This window comes from Bufo bufo, chromosome 2 (genome assembly GCF_905171765.1).
Source record: "Bufo bufo chromosome 2, aBufBuf1.1, whole genome shotgun sequence".
NCBI classification, from domain to species: domain Eukaryota; kingdom Metazoa; phylum Chordata; class Amphibia; order Anura; family Bufonidae; genus Bufo; species Bufo bufo.
In genome coordinates, this window is record NC_053390.1 from 299422634 (window position 1) to 299445268 (window position 22635).

Here is a 22635-nt window from a genome sequence, read left to right on the forward strand (position 1 = left end):
CTTTCATTTGGTGGTATTTCATTGCTGCTGACTTTTTTACTTTTTTTGTTATTAATCGAAATTTAACGATTTTTTTGCAAAAAAATGACATTTTTCACTTTCAGTTTGCAAAAAAAACGAGATCCATATATAAATTTTGCTCTAAATTTATTGTTCTACATGTCTTTGATAAAAAAAAAATGTTTGGGTAAAAAAAAAATTGTTTGGGTAAAAGTTATAGCGTTTACAAACTATGGTACAAAAATGTGAATTTCTGCTTTTTGAAGCAGCTCTGACTTTCTGAGCACCTGTCATGTTTCCTGAGGTTCTACAATGCCCAGACAGTACAAACACCCCACAAATGACCCCATTTCTGAAAGTAGACACCCTAAGGTATTCGCTGATGGGCATAGTGAGTTCATATCTTGGTCAAATGCCAACTTTGTATAAAAAAATGGGAAAAGTTGTCTTTTGCCAAGATATTTCTCTCACCCAGCATGGGTATATGTAAAATGACACCCCAAAACACATTCCCCAACTTCTCCTGAATACGGAGATACCACATGTGTGACACTTTTTTGCAGCCTAGGTGGGCAAAGGGGCCCATATTCCAAAGAGCACCTTTCGGATTTCACTGGTCATTTTTTACAGAATTTGATTTCAAACTCCTTACCACACATTTGGGCCCCTAGAATGCCAGGGCAGTATAACTACCCCACAAGTGACCCCATTTTGGAAAGAAGACACCCCAAGGTATTCGCTGATGGGCATAGTGAGTTCATGGAAGTTTTTATTTTTTGTCACAAGTTAGTGGAATATGAGACTTTGTAAGGAAAAAAAATAAAATAAAAAAATCATCATTTTCCACTAACTTGTGACAAAAAATAAAAAATTCTAGAAACTTGCCATGCCCCTCACGGAGTACCTTGGGGTGTCTTCTTTCCAAAATGGGGTCACTTGTGGGGTAGTTATACTGCCCTGGCATTTTCCAGGGGCCCTAATGTGTTGTAAGTAGGTAAATGACCTGTGAAATCCGAAAGGTGCTCTTTGGAATGTGGCCCCCTTTGCCCACCTAGGCTGCAAAAAAGTGCCACACATGTGGTATCGCCGTATTCAGGAGAAGTTGGGGAATGTGTTTTGCGGTGTCATTTTACATATACCCATGCTGGGTGAGAGAAATATCTTGGTCAAATGCCAACTTTGTATAAAAAAATGGGAAAAGTTGTCTTTTGCCAAGATATTTCTCTCACCCAGCATGGGTATATGTAAAATGACACCCCAAAACACATTCCCCAACTTCTCCTGAATACGGAGATACCACATGTGTGGCACTTTTTTGCAGCCTAGATGCGCAAAGGGGCCCACATTCCTTTTATGAGGGCATTTTTAGACATTTGGATCCTAGACTTCTTCTCACGCTTTAGGGCCCCTAGAATGCCAGGGCAGTATAAATACCCCACATGTGACCCCATTTTGGAAAGAAGACACCCCAAGGTATTCAATGAGGGGCATGGCGAGTTCATAGAAATTTTTTTTTTTTGGCACAAGTTAGCGGAAATTGATTTTATTTATTTTTTTCTCACAAAGTCTCCCTTTCCGCTAACTTGGGACAAAAATTTCAATCTTTCATGGACTCAATATGCCCCTCACGGAATACCTTGGGGTGTCTTCTTTCCGAAATGGGGTCACATGTGGGGTATTTATACTGCCCTGGCATTCTAGGGGCCCTAAAGCGTGAGAAGAAGTCTGGAATATAAATGTCTAAAAAATTTTACGCATTTGGATTCCGTGAGGGGTAGGGTGAGTTCATGTGAGATTTAATTTTTTGACACAAGTTAGTGGAATATGAGACTTTGTAAGAAAAAAAATATATAATTTCTGCTAACTTGGGCCAAAAAAATGTCTGAATGGAGCCTTACAGAGGGGTGATCAATGACAGGGGGTTGATCAATGACAGGGGGGTGATCAATGACAGGGGGGTGATCAGGGAGTCTATATGGGGTGATCACCCCCCTGTCATTGATCACCCCCCTATAAGGCTCCATTCAGATGTCCGTATGTGTTTTGCGGATCCGATCCATGTATCCGTGGATCCGTAAAAATCATACGGACATCTGAATGCAGCCTGACAGGGGGGTAATCAATGACAGGGGGGGTGATCAATGACAGGGGGGGTAATCAATGACAGGGGGGTGATTAGGGAGTCTATATGGGGTGATCACCACAGTCATTGATCATGTCCCTGTAAGGCTCCATTTAGACGTCCGTGTGCGTTTTGCGGATCCGATCCATCTATCAGTGGATCCGTAAAAATCATGCGGACGTCTGAATGGAGCTTTACAGGGGTGTGATCAATGACAGGGGGGTAATCAATGACAGGGGTGTGATCAGGGAGTCTATATGGGGTGATCACCACAGTCATTGATCATGCCCCTGTAAGGCTCCATTCAGACGTCCGTGTGCGTTTTGCGGATCCGATCCATCTATCAGTGGATCCGTAAAAATCATGCGGACGTCTGAATGGAGCTTTACAGGGGTGTGATCAATGACAGGGGGGTAATCAATGACAGGGGGGTGATCAGGGAGTCTATATGGGGTGATCACCACAGTTATTGATCACGCCCCTGTAAGGCTCCATTCAGACGTCCGTGTGCGTTTTGCGGATCCGATCCATCTATCAGTGGATCCGTAAAAATCATGCGGACGTCTGAATGGAGCTTTACAGGGGTGTGATCAATGACAGGGGGGTAATCAATGACAGGGGTGTGATCAGGGAGTTTATATGGGGTGATCACCACAGTCATTGATCATGCCCCTGTAAGGCTCCAATCAGACATCCGTGTGCGTTTTGCGGATCCGATCCATCTATCAGTGGATCCGTAAAAATCATGCAGACGTCTAAATGGAGCTTTACAGGGGGGTGATCAATGACAGGGGGGTAATCAATGACAGGGGGGTGATCAGGGAGTCTATATGGGGTGATCAGGAGTGATCAAGGGTGAATAAGGGGTTAATAAGTGACGGGGGGGGGGGGGTGTAGTGTAGTGTGGTGCTTGGTGCAACATATTACTGAGCTACCTGTGTCCTCTGGTGGTCGATCCAAACAAAGGGGACCACCAGAGGACCAGGTAGCAGGTATATTAGACGCTGTTATCAAAACTATCAAAAAAATCACATCTCCAGCCTGCCAGCGAACGATCGCCGCTGGCAGGCTGGAGATCCACTTTCTTACCTTCCGTTCCTGTGAGCGCGCGCGCCTGTGTGCGCACGTTCACAGGAAATCTCAGCCATCGCGAGAGGACGCGCCGGCGCGTCCACTCGGAATGAATCAACCACCTCCAGGACGCGTCTGTGCGTACAGCGGTCCGGAGGTGGTTAAATTCTGCCATTTTCCAGCATTCAGGGTGCAGGGACAGACGTGTGAAGGCACAAGGGACAGCCATTGGAAAAACGATTGTGGAAAAAAAAGACAGAATAAACTATTTATAAGTGCAGGGAAATGATAGGGAGGAATCATTTCACAGCATCTTAGTGCTGGGAGAGATGTCAGAAGGCACTAGGGACCTTGATAGGAAAGTGATTTGCAAGTGCAGGGAACGATTATTTGGGGATCCAAAAAGCCATTAGACTGCTCTGTCATTCCAGCTTTTTGTTATTGGGCTGCAAGTGTTATGTTGAAAAGCCTTTAGTGGCCTATATCTTAGTATTTTTAGTATCTTATATCAGTACTACAAGAAAAATATATACGCATTTCACTTCTGCAGTTATTTTTGTTGAAAGCGTATAGGGGCGTATTTCAGTACAACAAGAAAAATATATACACACTGTTGCAGTTAATTCTGTTTAAAGCGTAAAGGGCTGTATTATAGTAAAAAAAAGAAATATATAAAAAACTGCCCTGTTGCAGTTATTTCTGGTGAAAGCGTATAGGGGTGTAGTTCAGTACAAGAAAGAAAAATGTATTCTCAGTTCACTTCTGCAGTTATTTCTGTTGAAAGCGTATAGGAGCGTATTTCAGTACAACATGAGAAATATATACGCACTTCACTGTTGCAGTTATTTCTGGTGAAATAGTATGGGGGCGTATTTCAGTACTACTAGAAAAAAATATATACGCACTTCACTGTTTGAGTTTTTTTTCTGTTCAAAGCATTAGGGTCGCGTTTCAGTACAACAAGAAAAATATATTCTCAGTGCATTTCTGCAGTTAATTGTGGTGAAAGCGTTTAGTGGACTATTTTAGTACAAAAAGAAAAATATATTTGTCGCTTTTAGGGGTGTTTTAATTTCCTTTTAAGTTGTGTAGTTTAGCTACAAGTATGTCAGGCAGAGAAGTGCCAAGTCATGCACAGAGGAGTGGCAGAGGCCTGAATGTTTTGGGCGCAAGCAGAGGTCGCAGCAGAGTAAGGGAGCGTGGCAGCAGGAGTCGCAGCAAGAGGCCTGAGCTCCCGGTGTCATCTAGCGGTCGTGTCTTGACCAGCAACCCAACAGTTCTTGATTGGTTAACTTGGTCATCCACGTCATCCCAAGTGACATCAGACACCCCCAGCCAACAGTCGGTGGATTCGTCAAACACAACCCTTAGTTGGCATGGCCCGGAGCAGGCACTGTGCCCTTAACTGTCCTCAACCTGACTCTATCATTTGCTGTTCCCTCAGCCACAGAAGTATTGTATGCTGTCGGCTCAGCTCCACTATACAGTGAGGACAAGCTGCTAGAGAACAGTCAGCAGCTACTGCCCAGCAAAGATCTAAAGGAGACATCTGCCGCTTCCTCTACTAGGCGGGCAAGTAGTGATGAGGAGAGTGGAGCAGGAGGTGAAGCATGGCCAGGGTGCCAATGTTGGCATTACGCCCTGCATCAACATATGCATCGTCGCCATGCAGTGGCCTGGGAGAATCGTGGCTCCGATGAGGTGATCCAGCCTGCTGCAGCTACCGCTGAATCACCCAGTGGCGTGCACCCAGTTTCAGCCAGTCAAGGCTCCATCACCTCAGCCGAAGGGAGCTGTCTGTCATTCCCATCTTCTGCTGGTCCAGATGCTCCAGTTTCTACTCCTCGTCAGTCATTCCTTCAGCAATTGATCACCGAAGCAATTGCCAAGAGACAGCAGTATGCATGCACGCATCCAATGGCGCAGAAGCTGAACGTGCTCCTGTCCAAGTTGCTGATGCTGCAGTCCCTCCCTTTCCAAGTGGTGGACTCTGCACCTTTCAGAGAACTGATGGCTTGTGCCGAGCCGAGGTAGAGAGTCCCAAGCCGTCATTTCTTTGTGAAAAAGGCAATACCAGCCCTGCACAAATATGTCGAACAGAAGATGGGCGAGTCCTTGAGCCTGTCGGTGTCTGTCAAAATGTGTGGCAGTGCCAACGTGTGGAGCTGTAACTACGGTCAGGGACAGTACATGTCCTTTATGGCCCACTGGGTGAATGTGGTGCCTGCACAGCAACACCAGCAACTTGGCCAGGTCACGCTGCTTCCGGCTCCATGTTGTCACGCCCTTGGTCCTGCGACAATGTCCGCCTCTGCCTCCTCATCCTCCACCGTGTCCTCAGCCTACACTGCAGGGACAAGTCACAGTGCCCCTCCAGCATACCACATCTGTAGGGCTCGGTGTGTCACGCTGTTCTGCACTTGGTTTGCCTTGGCGAACGGAGTTACACAGGGGAGGAATTGCTTCGTGTGATGCATCAATAAATCGAATCCTGGCTTTCTATGTTTCAACTGAAAATCGGAACCATGCTGACCGACAACAGAAAGAACATGGTGTTGGTGCTGCGTCAAGGAAGGCTGAGCTATGCGCCCTGCATGGCACACATGTTCAATCTGGTTGTCAAGCGGTTCCTGAAGTCTTCCACCCATCTGCAAGACATCCTAAAAATGGGCAGGAAACTTTGCATGCACTTCAGCCACTTGTACACCTGCAAAGCACACCATCCTTGAGCTGCAGCGGTAGAACGGCATCCCCCAACAAAGGCTGTTATGCGACGTTTCCACTCGTTGGAATTCCACCCTCCATATGTTGGACCGACTATACGAACAGAGAGAGGCCATCAGCAATTTCTTGACGATGTAAGCGGATAGGAGTACTCCACTGTGTATCTTCAATGATAGCCAATGGCACCTCATGCGTGACATCTGACATTTGCTCAGGCCCTTTGAGGAGGCCACGTTAATTATCAGTTGCCAAACTACGGAATGAACAACGTCATTCCACTGCTTCATGTCCTAAAACAGATGCTGGTAACTATGGCTGGTCAGGGGAAAGAAGACGTGGCGCCTGGATCTCACGGCCACATGAGCCCTGTGGGGCTGAACTGGAAGAGGAGAAGGAGGGGGAGGAGGACATTGGAGCATAGGCAATGTGTAGCCAAATTAGTGGTTTTTCTACTCAGCAGACAGGAGAGAAATAGCAGGAGCAGCCAGAGGAGCTACAGGGCGATGAGGAAGACGAGACAGAGCACCTGGCCACTCTGTGACAGTGGAGATGGGGCAGGGAGTCCCTCCGAGTCACATGCACAAATAGCACGATGCATGCTCACTTGCTTGCGTGGAGACAGCTGAATTGTCAACATTCGGCAGAGGGATGACTTCTGGCTCTCCACCTTGTTGGACCCTCACTACCGGACCAGAATGGGGGCCTTTTTCACACCCACCGAGAGGGAGGACAAACTGAACTACTACAGAGACATTCTATGTAGTCAGTTAGCCGCTGCCTATCTGTGCCATTGTCCATCCTCTCGCAGGTCTGACCAGGGGGCCCTCTGCACTCACGTTCCACTGCCATAGCTGCTGGGGAGGGATGGGGTGGCAGAAGCAGTACCAGCTCCATCAGCAGCAGCCTGTGTCTACAGTCGCTGATGAGTAGCTGTCTTCACCCGCATAGTGAAAAAACTACTCTCCACCAGCAGCAGGTAGACCTGGAGCAATACCTGAACCAGCAGGTGGTGGCATACATGGACAGCACCCTGCCAACCAACATTGAAGATCCGCTGAACTTCTAGGTAGCCAAACTGGATTTGTGGCTGCAACTAGCATAGTTTGTCCTGGAAAAGCTGTTCTGCCTGGCCAGTAGTGTGGCATCTGGGCAGGTTTTTAGTGCGGCGGGGGCCATAGTTACCCCAAGGAGAACTCGCCTGTGCACCTAAAATCTGGAGAGACTGACCTTTGTCAAGATGAATCAGGTGTGGATTAGCCAGGATTACCAACCACCAATTCCTGATGCATCAAACTAGATCATCCATGGTGCCACACCAACACTTTGATAAAAGAGACCGGTTTCTTCTGGCTACCTGCCTCAGCTACTACTCTGATTCTGCAAACCCTCCTGATGCCACACATCAAATACCAAGTGCTCCATATTTCACCCACCTTCGTCAGTGAGTACTGGCATTGCCACCCACTGCCCCACTCTGTTACCGGTTCACTTTGTGGTCTCCCGGTGCAGCTGCTGCTGCCATCTCCAAACTATGTCACCATGCCACTCTGTGGTCTCCTGATGCTGCTGCTGCTACTGCCATATCCACACTATGTCACCTTACCACTCTGTGGTATCCTCCTGATGCTGCTGCTGCTACTGCCATCTCCACACTATGTCACCTTAACACTCTGTGGAATCCTCCAAATGCTGCTGCGGCTACTGCCATCTCCACACTATGTAACCTTGCCACTATGTGGACACCTGATGCTGCTGCCAACTCCACGCTATGTCACCTTGCCACTCTGTGGTATCCTACTAATGCTTCTGCTGCTGCTACTGCCATCTACACATTATGTCATCTTGCCACTATGTGGTCTCCTGATGCTGCTGCTGCTGCTACTGCCATCTACACACTATGTCACATTACACTCTGTGGTCTCCTGATGCTGCTGCTGCTACTGCCATCTCCACACTATGTCACTTTGCCACTCTGTGGTCTTCTCATGCTGCTGCCATATCCACACTGTCACCTTGCCACTCTGTGGTACACTGCTGCTGCTGCTGCCATCTCCACATTATGTCACCTTGCCACTCTATGGTCTCCTCCTGATGCTGCTGCTGCTACTGCCATCTCCACACTATGTCACCTTGCCACTCTGTGGTCTCCTCATGCTGCTGCCATATCCACACTATGTCACCTTGCCACTCTGTGGTATCCTACTAATGCTTCTGCTGCTGCTACTGCCATCTACACATTATGTCATCTTGCCACTATGTGGTCTCCTGATGCTGCTGCTGCTGCTGCTACTGCCATCTACACACTATGTCACATTGCACTCTGTGGTCTCCTGATGCTGCTGCTGCTACTGCCATCTCCACACTATGTCACTTTGCCAATCTGTGGTCTTCTCATGTTGCTGCCATATCCACACTGTCACCTTGCCACTCTGTGGTACACTGCTGCTGCTGCTGCCATCTCCACATTATGTCACCTTGCCACTCTATGGTCTCCTCCTGATGATGCTGCTGCTACTGCCATCTCCACACTATGTCACCTTGCCACTCTGTGGTCTCCTCATGCTGCTGCCATATCCACACTATGTCACCTTGCCACTGTGTGGTATCCTGCTGCTGCATTATTACAATGGCATTATTGTACTTTATCTGGTTTGCAGAGTGCTGTTGCATTGTCTTTTTTCTCTATGTTTCAAGCCATGGCAGCGTGCACCTGCACATTGGGATGATCTGACTAACCCCCTTTCTTTTGCAGATTTACAGCGCTGGAGGTGTGGCACTTCAACGAGTCATGCACTCCTGATTAGCCTGTCTGCCCCATAGGCTGATTTTAATTAGTTTCAGTATAAAGCTGTGGCCTGCTCTCACTACATTTATTGGAAGCCGTCTGGTGCCAGGAGAGGTATGGAGTGGGCTCAGCATGCATGTTGTTACCTGCATCCCCTAGAAGTAATGGAGTCCATTATGACACCAAAAATGGTGAAAGGCAAAGTGGACCCAGCATGCATGTGGAACCAACCCTTTCTGAACTTTATGGTGGCCATTTTGGCGCATAACAGGTAGTATTTAGTGTTAGGTTCCCGTCTTACAGAGATCGCCTTGACGTTTGGCAGACGGGCCCAAATGGTTTTGTACAAAATGCATTTGCCAAGCATCTCACTTTATAAATAAGCATAGCATTAGCACTTGAATATTTTTGGTGACTATGGCATTATTGTACTTTATCTGGTTTGAAGAGTGCTGTTGCATTGTTTTTTTCCTCTATGTTACTAGCCATAGCAGCGTGCACCTGCATTGGGATGTGCTGACTAACCCCTTTCTTTTGCAGACCTGCTGTTGCTGCCATCTCCACATTATGTCACCTTGCCACTATGTGGTATCCTGCTGCTGCTGCCAACTCCACACTATGTCACCTTGCCAATCTGTGGTATCCTGCTGCTGCCATCTCCACATTATGTCATCTCGACACTCTGTGGTCCCCTTTATGCTTCTGCTGCTGCTACTGCCATCTCCACACTATGTCACCTTGCCACTCTGTGGTCTCCTGATGCTGCTGTTGTACTGCCATCTTCACACTATGTCACCTTGCCACTCTGTGGTCTCCTCATGCTGCTGCTATTTCCAAATTATGTCACCTTGCCACTCTGTGGTATCCTCCTGATGCTGGTGCTGTTACTGCCATCTCCACATTATGTCATCTTGCTACTTTGTGGTTTCCTCCTGATGCTGCCAACTCCACACTATGTCACCTTACCACTTTGTGGTATCCTGCTGCTACTGTTACTGCCATCTATGCATTATGTCATCTTGCTACTTTGTGGTCTCCTGATGCTGCTGCTATTGCCATCTCCACACTATGTCACCTTGCCACTCTGTGGTACTCCCCTGCTGCCGCCATATCCACACTATGTCACCTTTCCACTCTGTGCATCCTGATGCTGCTGCTACTGCCATCTCAGCACTGTCACCTTGCCACTCTGTGGTCTCCTGCTTCTGCCATTTCCACATGATGTCACCTTGCCACTCTGTGGTCTCCTCATGCTGCTTCAAACTCCCTAATATGTCACCTTGCCACTGTGTGGTATCCTCCTGATGATGCTGATGCTGCTACTGCCATCTACACATTATGTCAAATTGCTACTATGTGGTTTACTGCTGCTCCTGCTGCTACTGCCATTTCCACATTATGTCACCTTGCCTCTCTGTGGTCTCTTTCTGATGCTGCAAACTCCACACTATGTCAACTTGCCACTCTGTGGTATCCTCCTGAAGCTCCTGCTACTGCCATCTACACATTATGTCATCTTGCTACTATGTGGTATCCTGATGCTGTGGCTGCTACTGCCATCTCCACACTAGGTCACCTTGCCACTCTGTGGTCTCCTCATGCTGCTGCCATATCCACACAAGGTCACCTTGCCACTCTGTGGCCTCATGATGCTTCCTCCACCTCCAAACTATGTCACCTTGCCACTCTCCGGTCTCCTCATGCTACTATCTCCACGCTATGTCATCTTGCCACTCTGTGGTACCCCCATGCTGCTGCCATATCCACACTATGTCACCTTGCCACTCTGTGGAATCCTGATGCTGCTGCTGCTACTGCCATCTCCACACTGTCACCTTGCCACTCTGTGGTCTCCTGCTGCTGCCATTTTCACATTATGTTACCTTGCCACTGTGTAGTATCATCCTGATGATGATGCTGCTGCTGCCATGTACACATTATGTCATCTTGCTACTATGTGGTCTCCTGATGCTCCTGCCGCTACTGCCATCTACACATTATGTCATCTTGCTACTATGTGGTCTCCTAAAGCTCCTGCTGCTACTGGCATCTCCACACTATGTCACCTTGCCACTCTGTGGTATCTTCCTGAACTTGCTGCTGTTGCTACTGCCATCTACACATTATGTCATCTTGCTACTATGTGCTCTCCTTATGCTGCTGCTGCTGCTACTGCCATCTCCACACTATGTCACTTTGCCACTCTGTGGTCTCCTCATGCTGCTGATATATCCACCCTATGTCACCTTGCCCCTCTGTGGCTTCCTGATGCTGCCGCCACTTCCAATCTATGTCACCTTGCCACTCTGTGGTCTCCTCATGCTGCTGCCATCTCCACACTATGTCACCTTGCAACTCTGTGGCCTCCTGATGCTTCCACCACCTCCACACTATGTCACCTTTCCACTCTGTGGTATCCTCCTGCTGCTGCCATATCCACACTATGTCATCTTGCCACTCTGTGGCATCCTGATGCTGCTGCTACTGCCAACTCACCACTATGTCACCTTTCCACTCTGTGGTCTTCTCATGCTGCTGACAACTCCACACTATGTCAACTTGCCACTCTGTGGTATCCTCCTAATGCTGCTGGTACTGCCATCTACACATTATGTCATCTTGCTACTATGTGGTCTCCTGATGCTGCTGCTGCTACTGTCATCTCCACACTATGTCACCTTTCCACTCTGTGGTATCCTCCTGATGCTGCCAACTCCACGCTATGTCACCTCGCCACTCTGTGGTCTCCTGATGCTAATACTGCCATCTCCACACTATGTCACCTTACCACTCTGTGGTCTCCTGCTGCTGCTATGGCCATCTCCACACTAGGTCACCTTGACACTCTGTGGTATACTCCTGATGCAGCTGCTACTGCCATATCCACACTATGTCACCTTGCCACTCTGTGGTCTCCTGATGCTGCTGTTGTACTGCCATCTCCACACTATGTCACCTTGACACTCTGTGGTCTCCTCATGCTGCTGCCATTTCCACATTATGTCACCTTACCACTCTGTGGTATCCTCCTGATGCTGCTACTGCCATCTACACATTATGTCATCTTGCTACTATGTGGTCTCCTGATGCTGCTGATGCTACTGCCAACTCCACACTATGTCACCTTGCAACTCTGTGGAATCCTGATGCTGCTGCTGCTACTGCCATCTCCACACAATGTCACCTTGCCACTCTGTGGTCTCCTGCTGCTGCTGCCATTTCCACATTATGTTACTTTGCCACTCTGTGGTACCCTCCTGCTGCTGCCAACTCCACACTATGTCACCTTGCCACTCTGTGGTATCCTCCTGATGCTGATTCTGCTGCTACTGCCCTCTACACATTATGTCATTTTGCTACTATGTGGTCTTCTGATGTTGCTGCTGCTACTGCCATCTCCACACTATGTCACCTTGCCACTTTGTGGTATCCTCCTGATGCTGCCAACTCCACACTATGTCACCTTGCCACTCTGTGGTCTCCTGCTGCTGCCATTTCCACATTATGTTACTTTGCCACTCTGTGGTACCCTCATGCTGCTGCCAACTCCACACTGTCCCCTTGCCACTCTGTGGTCTCCTGATGCTGCAGCTACTGCCATCTCCAAACTACAGGGAGTGCAGAATTATTAGGCAAGTTGTATTTTTGAGGATTAATTTTATTATTGAACAACAACCATGTTCTCAATGAACCCAAAAAACTCATTAATATCAAAGCTGAATATTTTTGGAAGTAGTTTTTAGTTTGTTTTTAGTTTTAGCTATTTTAGGGGGTTATCTGTGTGTGCAGGTGACTATTACTGTGCATAATTATTAGGCAACTTAACAAAAAACTAATATATACCCATTTCAATTATTTATTTTTACCAGTGAAACCAATATAACATCTCAACATTCACAAATATACATTTCTGACATTCAAAACAAAACAAAAACAAATCAGTGACCAATATAGCCACCTTTCTTTGCAAGGACACTCAAAAGCCTGCCATCCATGGATTCTGTCAGTGTTTTGATCTGTTCACCATCAACATTGCGTGCAGCAGCAACCACAGCCTCCCAGACACTGTTCAGAGAGGTGCACTGTTTTCCCTCCTTGTAAATCTCACATTTGATGATGGACCACAGGTTCTCAATGGGGTTCAGATCAGGTGAACAAGGAGGCCATGTCATTAGATTTTCTTCTTTTATACCCTTTCTTGCCAGCCACGCTGTGGAGTACTTGGACGCGTGTGATGGAGCATTGTCCTGCATGAAAATCATGTTTTTCTTGAAGGATGCAGACTTCTTCCTGTACCACTGCTTGAAGAAGGTGTCTTCCAGAAACTGGCAGTAGGACTGGGAGTTGAGCTTGACTCCATCCTCAACCCGAAAAGGCCCCACAAGCTCATCTTTGATGATACCAGCCCAAACCAGTACTCCACCTCCACCTTGCTGGCGTCTGAGTCGGACTGGAGCTCTCTGCCCTTTACCAATCCAGCCAGGGGCCCATCCATCTGGCCCATCAAGACTCACTCTCATTTCATCAGTCCATAAAACCTTAGAAAAATCAGTCTTGAGATATTTCTTGGCCCAGTCTTGACGTTTCAGCTTGTGTGTCTTGTTCAGTGGTGGTCGTCTTTCAGCCTTTCTTACCTTGGCCATGTCTCTGAGTATTGCACACCTTGTGCTTTTGGGCACTCCAGTGATGTTGCAGCTCTGAAATATGGCCAAACTGGTGGCAAGTGGCATCTTGGCAGCTGCACGCTTGACTTTTCTCAGTTCATGGGCAGTTATTTTGCGCCTTGGTTTTTCCACACGCTTCTTGCGACCCTGTTGACTATTTTGAATGAAACGCTTGATTGTTCGATGATCACGCTTCAGAAGCTTTGCAATTTTAAGAGTGCTGCATCCCTCTGCAAGATATCTCACTATTTTTGACTTTTCTGAGCCTGTCAAGTCCTTCTTTTGACCCATTTTGCCAAAGGAAAGGAAGTTGCCTAATAATTATGCACACCTAATATAGGGTGTTGATGTCATTAGACCACACCCCTTCTCATTACAGAGATGCACATCACCTAATATGCTTAATTGGTAGTAGGCTTTAGAGCTTATACAGCTTGGAGGAAGACAACATGCATAAAGAGGATGATGTGGTCAAAATACTCATTTGCCTAATAATTCTGCACGCAGTGTATGTCACCTTGCCACTCTGTGGTCTCCTGCTGCTGCTGCCATTTTCACATTATGTTACTTTGCCACTCTGTGGTACCCTCATGCTGCTGCCAACTCCACACTGTCACCTTGCCACTTTGTGGTATCCTCCTGATGCTGCCAACTCCACACTATGTCACCTCTCCACTCTGTGGTCTCCTGATGCTGCTGCTACTGCCATCTCCACACTATGTCCCCTTGCCACTCTGTGGTCTCCTGATGCTGCTGCCTTCTCCACACTATGTCACCTTGCTACTCTATGGTCTTCTCATACTGCTGCCATCTCTACACTATGCCACCTTGCTACTCTGTGGTATCCTTCTGCTGCTGCCATATCCACACTATCTCACCTTGCCACTCTGTGGCATCCTGACGCTGCTACTGCCAACTCCACACTATGTCACCTTGCCACTCTGTGGTATCCTCCTGATGCTGCTGCTACTGCCATCTACACATTTTGTCATCTTGCTACTATGTGGTCTCCTGATGCTGCTGCTGCTACTGTCACCTTGCCACTCTGTGGTATACTCCTGATGCTGCTGCTGCCAACTTCACACTATGTCACCTCACCACTCTGTGGTCTCCTGATGCTGCTGATGATTTTGCCATCTCCACACTATGTCATCTTGCCACTCTGTGGTCTCCTGCTGCAGCTGCCATTTCCAAATTATGTCACCTTGCCACTCTGTGGTCCCCTCATGCTACTGCCAACTCCATACTATGTCACCTTGCCACTCTGTGGTATCCCCCTATTGCTGCCAACCCCACACTATGTCACCTTGCCACTTTGTGGTCTCCTTATGCTGTTGCTGCCATCTCCACACTGTCACCTTTCCACTCTGTGGTCTTCTGATGCTGCTGATGCTGCTACTGTCATCTCCACACTATGTCACCTTGCCACTCTGTGGTCTCCTCATGCTGCTGCCATATGCACACTATGTCACCTTGCCCCTCTGTGGCCTCCTGATGCTGCCGCCACCTCCAATCTATGTCACCTTGCCACTCTCTGGTCTTCTCATGCTGCTGCTATCTCCACACTATGTCACCTTGCCACTCTGTGGTATCCTGCTGCTCTCATATCCACACTATGTCACCTTGCCACTCTGTGGCATCCTGATGCTGCTGCTGCTACTGCCAACTCCACACTATGTGGTCTCCTGCTTCTGCTGCCATTTCCACATTATGTCACCTTGCTACTCTGTGGTCTCCTCCTGCTGGTGCTGCTACTACTGCCATCTACACATTATATGACATTGCTACTATGTGGTCTCCTGATGCTGCTGCTGCTACTGTCATCTCCACACTGTCACCTTGCCACTCTTTGGTGTCCTCCTAATGCTGCTGCTACTGCCATCTCCACACTATGTCACCTTGCCAATCTGTGGTCTCCTCATGCTGCCATTTCCAAATTATGCCACCTTGCCACTTTGTTGTCCCCTCATTCTGCTGTCAACTCCACACTATGTCACCTTGCCACTCTGTGGTATTCTGCTGATGCTGTTACTGTCGCCACCTCCAGACTCGGTCATTGTGCCACTTTGTGGCCTCCTGATGCTGCCGCCACCTTCAGACTCTGTCATTGTGCCATTCTGTGGAGTCCTCCTGCTGCTTCCACCTCACCACTATGTCATAGGGCTGTGCACTTCTCATGCTGTTCCCACCCTCCCCATTTCATGACTGGGCCACTATTTTGCCTTTCCGCCTGGCTGCCATCATCATTTATTTGACCTTTCTTCTGATCTGTCAGAAGGAAGGAAAAATGAGATGCACAACTGATCTTGTCTGTGTAGTATCTTTTAGGTCTGTATGGTCCCATCAGAATTGGCTTATGATTTGGTAGCCAAATGCAGGAGTGAGTAGAAAACACAGACAACATGCAAATATTCCATTCACGTGTCATCTCTGTTTTAGATCCACTCCAGTTTTTTTTGGGCATTAGCAATGCTGACCGAGTGAAGGAGTATGCTCGACACACAGAATACGTTTTTTGTGGGTTATTGTTCTGACGGATCAGAGGAAGGGCAAATTAATCAGTGACGTCAACACAAACTTACTGCTGACACCCTCTCCACTCTGTCCGGGGGGGGCTCTACTTGTATACGCGTTTAATAGAACAGGTTCTGTACAGTGATGGTCAGTTCGCAGTGTTCGCCAGCGAACACATGCGTGCTGCCATCTTGACTCACCCATCCGGCGATGCACAGGTAAGCCTTTACCTGTGCCTGTGTCGGGAGCCGGTCTGAAATCAAATGCGGTCACCGGGAGCAGGCAGTTTTCGAGAACAGCCGCCGGGGGCCTTCATCGGGCTGTTATCGGAACTGCCTGCTACCGGTCACCGCATTTGATTTCAGACCGTCTCCCGGCACAGGCACAGGTAAGGGCTTACCTGTGCATCGCCGGACGGGTGAGTCAAGATTGCAGCCCGCATGTGTTCGCTGGCGAACACTGCGAACTGATCATCACGGGTTCTGTAGACATCTATGTGGAATCAGCTGGCGACGGTGTAAAAGGAGTGCTCTTCTTCTTGACGCTTACATCGACCTTTAAGGCTGAGTTCATTCTTGAGTTATTTGGTCAGTTTTGGCCCCTTGACTGCCCAAATAAGTGAAGTGTGCAGTGATTCTAAGAGTGATACCTGTCATCTGCATGTCATACGGACTCAGTATTCTTTCACTACCACAACAGACTCCCTATGCGTGTTACTGCAAGGCATAGTGTTCTACACCCCTATAAAGGCTATCTGCATCCCAGAAATATAAGTTTTTAACATGATTCGCCACGAATAAATTCGGACCGAAGCAAATTTTTCCCCAATTTTTTTTTAAAAATTCGCTCATCTTCTAGCCCTGAAGTCCTAAAGGGAATTCCAGATTCCTCCCTCTTTGCCATTCAAACTAGTTGTCTCCCATGAGATTCTTGTAACCACCAAGCTTGTTGCATCACATGATTTTGGTAAAACCACTGTTTTCAAGTTACAACTGTATCCATCTGTTTCCTTCTAAAATCTTTGAGTAGGGAACCACCTACATACCACTTACAGGCCAAAAAGATCTTAAATAGGTCTCACTCGCCATCACCTTGTCTCATACCCATCAGATGTATCCTAGAACTGCACAGAATAGTATTTATTAATTTTTTATAAAGGGTTCACAATATGCACTTAAAGGGGTTGTCCGGGTTCAGTGCTGAACACGGAAATACCTCCATTTTCACCCAGGCAGCCCTTCTCACATGAGCATCGGAGCAGTTCATGCTCCGATGCTCTCCCTTGCCCTGCGCTAAAATGCACAGGGCAAAGGCATTTTCAGGAGTTCCGGTGACAAACCGGGCTCTCCATGGGGCTGCCAGGAAGCCCGGTGACGTAACCGGCACTGATAGGTGGGCTTTAGTGCTGCCCTAGCCAGTAAAACGGCTAGGGCAGTGCTAAAGCATGCCCATCAGAGCCGGTGACATCACCCAACACACTGACGGGCGGAAGCTTCCGCCCGGCAGTGTGTTGTTGTAAACAAAAGAGCCCGTGCCCTGCGCAATCTAGCACAGAGCAAGGGAGCGCATCGGAGCATGAGATGTTCCGATGCTAGCATCAGGGGGCTGCCTGGGTGAAAATATGGGTATGTCCGGGTTCAGCTCTGAACCCGGACAACCCCTTTAAATTTTTACAGCAGATAAAATAATGGCCTGGATGAGAAGTTGAGACCAATTGAATGGTTAGAATTTGTTATGTTGTCACATATTTAAAAAAATTTGTAGTGATGAGCGGCAAGGGCAATATTCAAATTTGCGATATTTCGCGAATATTTGGTAGAATATTCGTCATATATTTGCGAATTCGAGATAATTTTCTTGATCGCGAAAAATCGGCAATGTAATATGCACGTAATGCGCGCGCAATAAAGGTGTGGGTCACTATAGCTACATTATTCAAGCTGCTAGAAGTTTCCTGAGACTGGAGAAAATAGTTGGCATGGCAGAACATTACAATAGCTTTATATGCAGATAGAGTGCTCTAATATATTCGCGATTGCGAAATCGGCACTAATGATGCGAATATTTTGGCGCAATACGTGCAACTTCACATTTTAACAGGTCTGACTACTTATTGGTGATTAGTGCACTAAGTATTGTTGTGAACTTGTGACATCACAGCACTGTGCATGTATGTATGTATGTACGTAGCATGTATGTATGGACAGCAGACCCTATCAGTTACACTATATCACTATCTAACCTACACTGACTATCTCCCACTAACTATCTGTATTATATATACGGTATAAGCTAACTAACTAACTATCTAATGTAATGACACAGGAAAGCAGAGAGCACAGCAATAACACTGATGTCTCTCTCAGATCTGCAAAATACTGCATACAAGGGCTGCTGAGGAGGTTCTTATATAGTAAGGGGTAGGCAACTTTCCTATTGGTTGCTAGGGATGTTGCTAAGCTCAGACAAAGACATTGCAGCCTTCTCATTGGCCCACAAGCAAGAAGGAAGGTTACTGATGAAAAAAAATAATAATAGAATATTCAAAATTATGAGTATTTATATCATTATATTCTAATTATTCGCCAATTCTCGAAGTGCCGATATTCGCAATTAATATTCGTGATTCGAATATTCGCGCCCAACACTAAAGATTTAGTGGGTTAAAACTGATGTTTGCAATGTTTGTTCCTGTTTCTTCAGGACAAGGTGTATACAGAAGACGCAGTGAACCATGTCTGGGGCCATCAGCTTCTTGATGGGTAAGCTCTAAGAAACTGCAATTTATATCTACTGTACATACTGAAAGATAACATTACTTGGAAGGAAGTAGCTCATACTGTCACATTACTGGCTCAGCATAGAATGTGTTAAAATGTGTTGTCTCACTTCAGACTATACACTGCTGGTATCCAGGGGTTACAACCAGCAGTTGTGGTCGGCCTTGTACACTATAGGAAAAAGCGCTGGCCTACAGTATGTGCGCTCCCACCGTCCCGGCCATCAAAGATGTTTACAATGTGTTCAAGCATAGCCAACCTCTAATGGATTGCAAGGTGGTTGTAACCCCTGAAAACAAGCTGTGTATAATGTATAACAATACATTAGTAAGTGTCTTGTATTAACTTTCTCTGCATGATAAATGCCATTTGCTGAAGTAAGAGAACCACTTTAAGGTTGGAGTTTCAAATGTCATAATAAGAAATGTATTATGAGGCACAGATTTGCGGTATAATTTACGCTATTTTCTGATATACATTACTGTAATACTGTTGGGTCGTGAGAGGCTATGCTCCTCCGGCTAACCCATACCTTTTTTTATCACAAAAATGGTGAAAGCAGCATAAAATTGAGAGAAGAAGCATTGATGGATCTATAAGGTAAAGGACCAATTATCTAAAACCCCTTCAGCTTCTCATTTTTATTCTTATTTTATGTTCTGCCATTATAATCTGGTCAAATGTCTGGGCCTTAACATGGCACTTATCTACTTTATTTTTTATGTCTCTGTGTGTTCACTTTCCACATTTGTCACAAGGACCATTTAGGGTATGTTACCCTTATGGAAAGTCCTTCTTGGAGAAAACATAAACTTTGTCCCCTGGTGGACACTTAGATGAATGCTCAGATGGAAACAAGGAGTCGCAACATTTCTGTCTAAGCTTCAGCGAAGAGAGGCCATCGGTCTCTGACCTTTGCAGGGCCTTCTAGCTCGGAGGGCTGGGGACGATTTGTCGGAGCCCTTCTGCTTCTGGTATGCTGCACTTTTTAGTAGCACTTGGATGAACAAAGTAATGACCTGGAGCATATAATAATAATTTTAAAAAATCCTACCGAAATCATATTACAGGATTAATACCCTAAACACAGGGATGTCACAGAACATGTACAGTATAGTGCACATAATATCCAACCTTAGGTGTAATACACACAGTGGTGAAACTACAGGTGTAATGGACATGGTGATATCACAGTAAAAGTGTAATACACATAGTGATTTCATAGCTAAGGTATAATACACACAATGATATCTCTCTATAGGAATAATAAATATAGTGATGTCAACAGCATAGGAAGTCACAGTGAGATTGTGCAAGAATAGCGCATACAGTGCTCAGGGTGTATAACTCTACAAGCATAATGCACATTGTGATGTCACATTAAAAAAACACAAGGTCCCAGTACATGGATAATGGAAAACTGTTAAGTCTTAAGAAAGAGTTATTGCACACAGTGATGTCACATTATGAGAACAAGGGTAACATTACAGAGCAAAGGATAAAAATATAGTGATGTTACTATGGCCGTGATGTCTGCACATGAATAGTAGACGGAAGACGGCATCTTCATACAAAGAAAATTCACACAGTGATTTCACAGAACATAATAACGCAGTGATGTCACAACACAGGGATGGGGTCATCACTGTACAATTCAGAACAAATGCAAATGCTAAAAATATTGGTTCTCCATGATTTGAGTTTGACCTTTCAGGTGCCAGCTCCCTTTTGTGATTTTAGAGTCTGACACCCCTGGTAGTGGCAGTTACAATGCGTTTGGAAAGTCTTCCTATTTCAGACCTCTTCACTTATTATGTTGGCTTGAAAAAGCCTGTAACATAATGTTATTCAATTTTTTCAGCTTATTATTCCGTTTTATTATTCTTCTCCGCCCCCCCCCCCCTTTTTCTATACGCTACTCCTCCTACATTTTTTTTATTTTTATTAGTAAATTACAAAAGAAGCAGTAGCAATACATTTAACACTTACATAATAAAAACATCAAGCATCAACCAGAAAGGGGTGAGAATAATTAAAACAAATTTATAAATAGGGGTGGTAGGGCATCCATTCCCCTCCCACTTAAATACCCTCTACATGGAAATACTTGACCTATCCAGTACATTACAATAAATATCACATTGCTTATATTACCTTCAAACCTTTATTCCTTCTTTCCCCCCTCCCCTCCTTCCCCCCAGGGGGACAGGACAAAAAAAATAAAAAATTTCCTTTCATCTATTTATATATTTTAACCACTGAGTCCAAATTTTATCATGTCTAACCTCTATTACTCTTAATATAGCATGCTCTTTCTATTATACAATTGGAGTTCATCAAGTTTTCCCATTCTTTTATTGTTGGTAACTCGGGGCGCATCCATCTTCTTGCATCCATCAGTAGACGAGCTATAAAACATGATTTATATAGCATAATTTAATTTTTTGAGCATTCAATTTAATGAAAACAACAAATAAACTAAAACAGGTGTTTTTCAGCTGATCAAAAGTTTAGGACCACATCTCCAAAAAAAAAACTAAACCCCCCCAAAACAGAAATCCAACTTCCAAACATGAACTCAGTAATGAGTAGCTCCGCCGTTAGTGTTTATCACTTCCAAAATTTGTTTCGGCATGCTTGATGCAAGCGTTTCCATGAGGTGAGTGGGAACATTTCTCCAAGTGGTGAAGACGGCCGCACGAAGGCCATCTACTGTCTTGAACTGTTGTCCATTTTTGTAAACTTCCCTTGCCATCCATCCCCAAAGGTTCTCAATTGGATTTAGATCAGCGGAACATGCAGGATGGGCCAAAAGAGTGATGTTATTCTCCTGGAAGAAGTCCCTTGTCCTGCGGGCATTGTGTACTGTAGCGTTGTCCTGTTGAAAAACCCAGTCGTTACCACACAGACGAGGGCCCTCAGTCATGAGGAATGCTCTCTGCAACATCTGGACATAGCCAGCGGCCGTTTGACGCCCCTGCACTTCCTGAAGCTCCATTGTTGCACCACTGAAGGATAAAGCACCCGAGACCATTATGGCGCCGCCTCCTCTGTGGCTCGTAGAAAACATCTCAGGTGGGATCTGCTTGTCATGCCAGTAACGTTGGAAACCATCAGGACTCATCAGAGAATAAAACTTTCTTCCACCTTTGTCCCATGTTTGGTGCTCTCTTGAAAATTCAAAACGAGCAGTTCTATGGCGTTCAAGGAAACGAGGTCTTTGAAGAAGTTTTTTGTTTTTGAAGCCCTTCAGTCTCAGATGCCGTCTGATGGTTATGGGGCTGCAGTCAGCACCAGTAGGGGCCTTAATTTGGGTCGAGGATCGTCCAGTGTGTTGACGGACAGCCAATTGGATCCTCCGGCTCAATGCTGATGAAATTTTTTGGGGTCTTCCACTTGACTTTTTTGTTCCATAACCCTCAGGATCATTTCAGAAATTCCAAATGACTATCTTACTGCGTCCCACCTCAGCAGCGATGGCGCGCTGTGAGAGACCCTGCTTATGCAGTTCAACAACCCGACCACGTTCAAAAAGGAGTTTTTTTGCCTTTGCCATCACAACGTGTGACTACCTGACAGAAAATGACAATAAATCCACATCTTTGCACAAATTTGGCCTTTTAAAGGCATGTGGTCCTAAACTTTTGATCAACTGAAAAATAGCCTGTTTCAGTTTATTCGTTGCTTTTATTAAATTGAATGCTCAAATTTTTTTTTGTCTCACTCCCATTTCTTCTTGTTGCATGTTGAAGCTCTACTTGGAACCTTGTTAACCACCTCAGCCCCCAGTGCTTAAACACCCTGAAAGACCAGGCCACTTTTTACACTTCTGACTTACACTACTTTCACCGTTTATTGCTCGGTCATGCAACTTACCACCCAAATGAATTTTACCTCCTTTTCTTCTCACTAATGGAGCTTTCATTTGGTGGTATTTCATTGCTGCTGACATTTTTACTTTTTTTGTTATTAATC

General features: G+C 46.1%; 1 protein-coding gene across 4 annotated transcripts in view; it reads left to right on the top strand.

The window, feature by feature from the left end:
* The window catches only part of LOC120988982 (immunoglobulin superfamily member 1-like), a 597232-nt gene that overhangs the window by 14746 nt on the left and 559851 nt on the right, over positions 1–22635 (top strand). For all 4 annotated transcript variants that reach the window (XM_040416807.1, XM_040416808.1, XM_040416809.1 and 1 more), the window contains exon 2: positions 18584–18642. In XM_040416807.1, the coding sequence (XP_040272741.1) occupies positions 18615–18642 (28 nt within the window). In that variant the 5' untranslated portion in view covers positions 18584–18614. The remainder of the gene's footprint in view (positions 1–18583; positions 18643–22635) is intronic.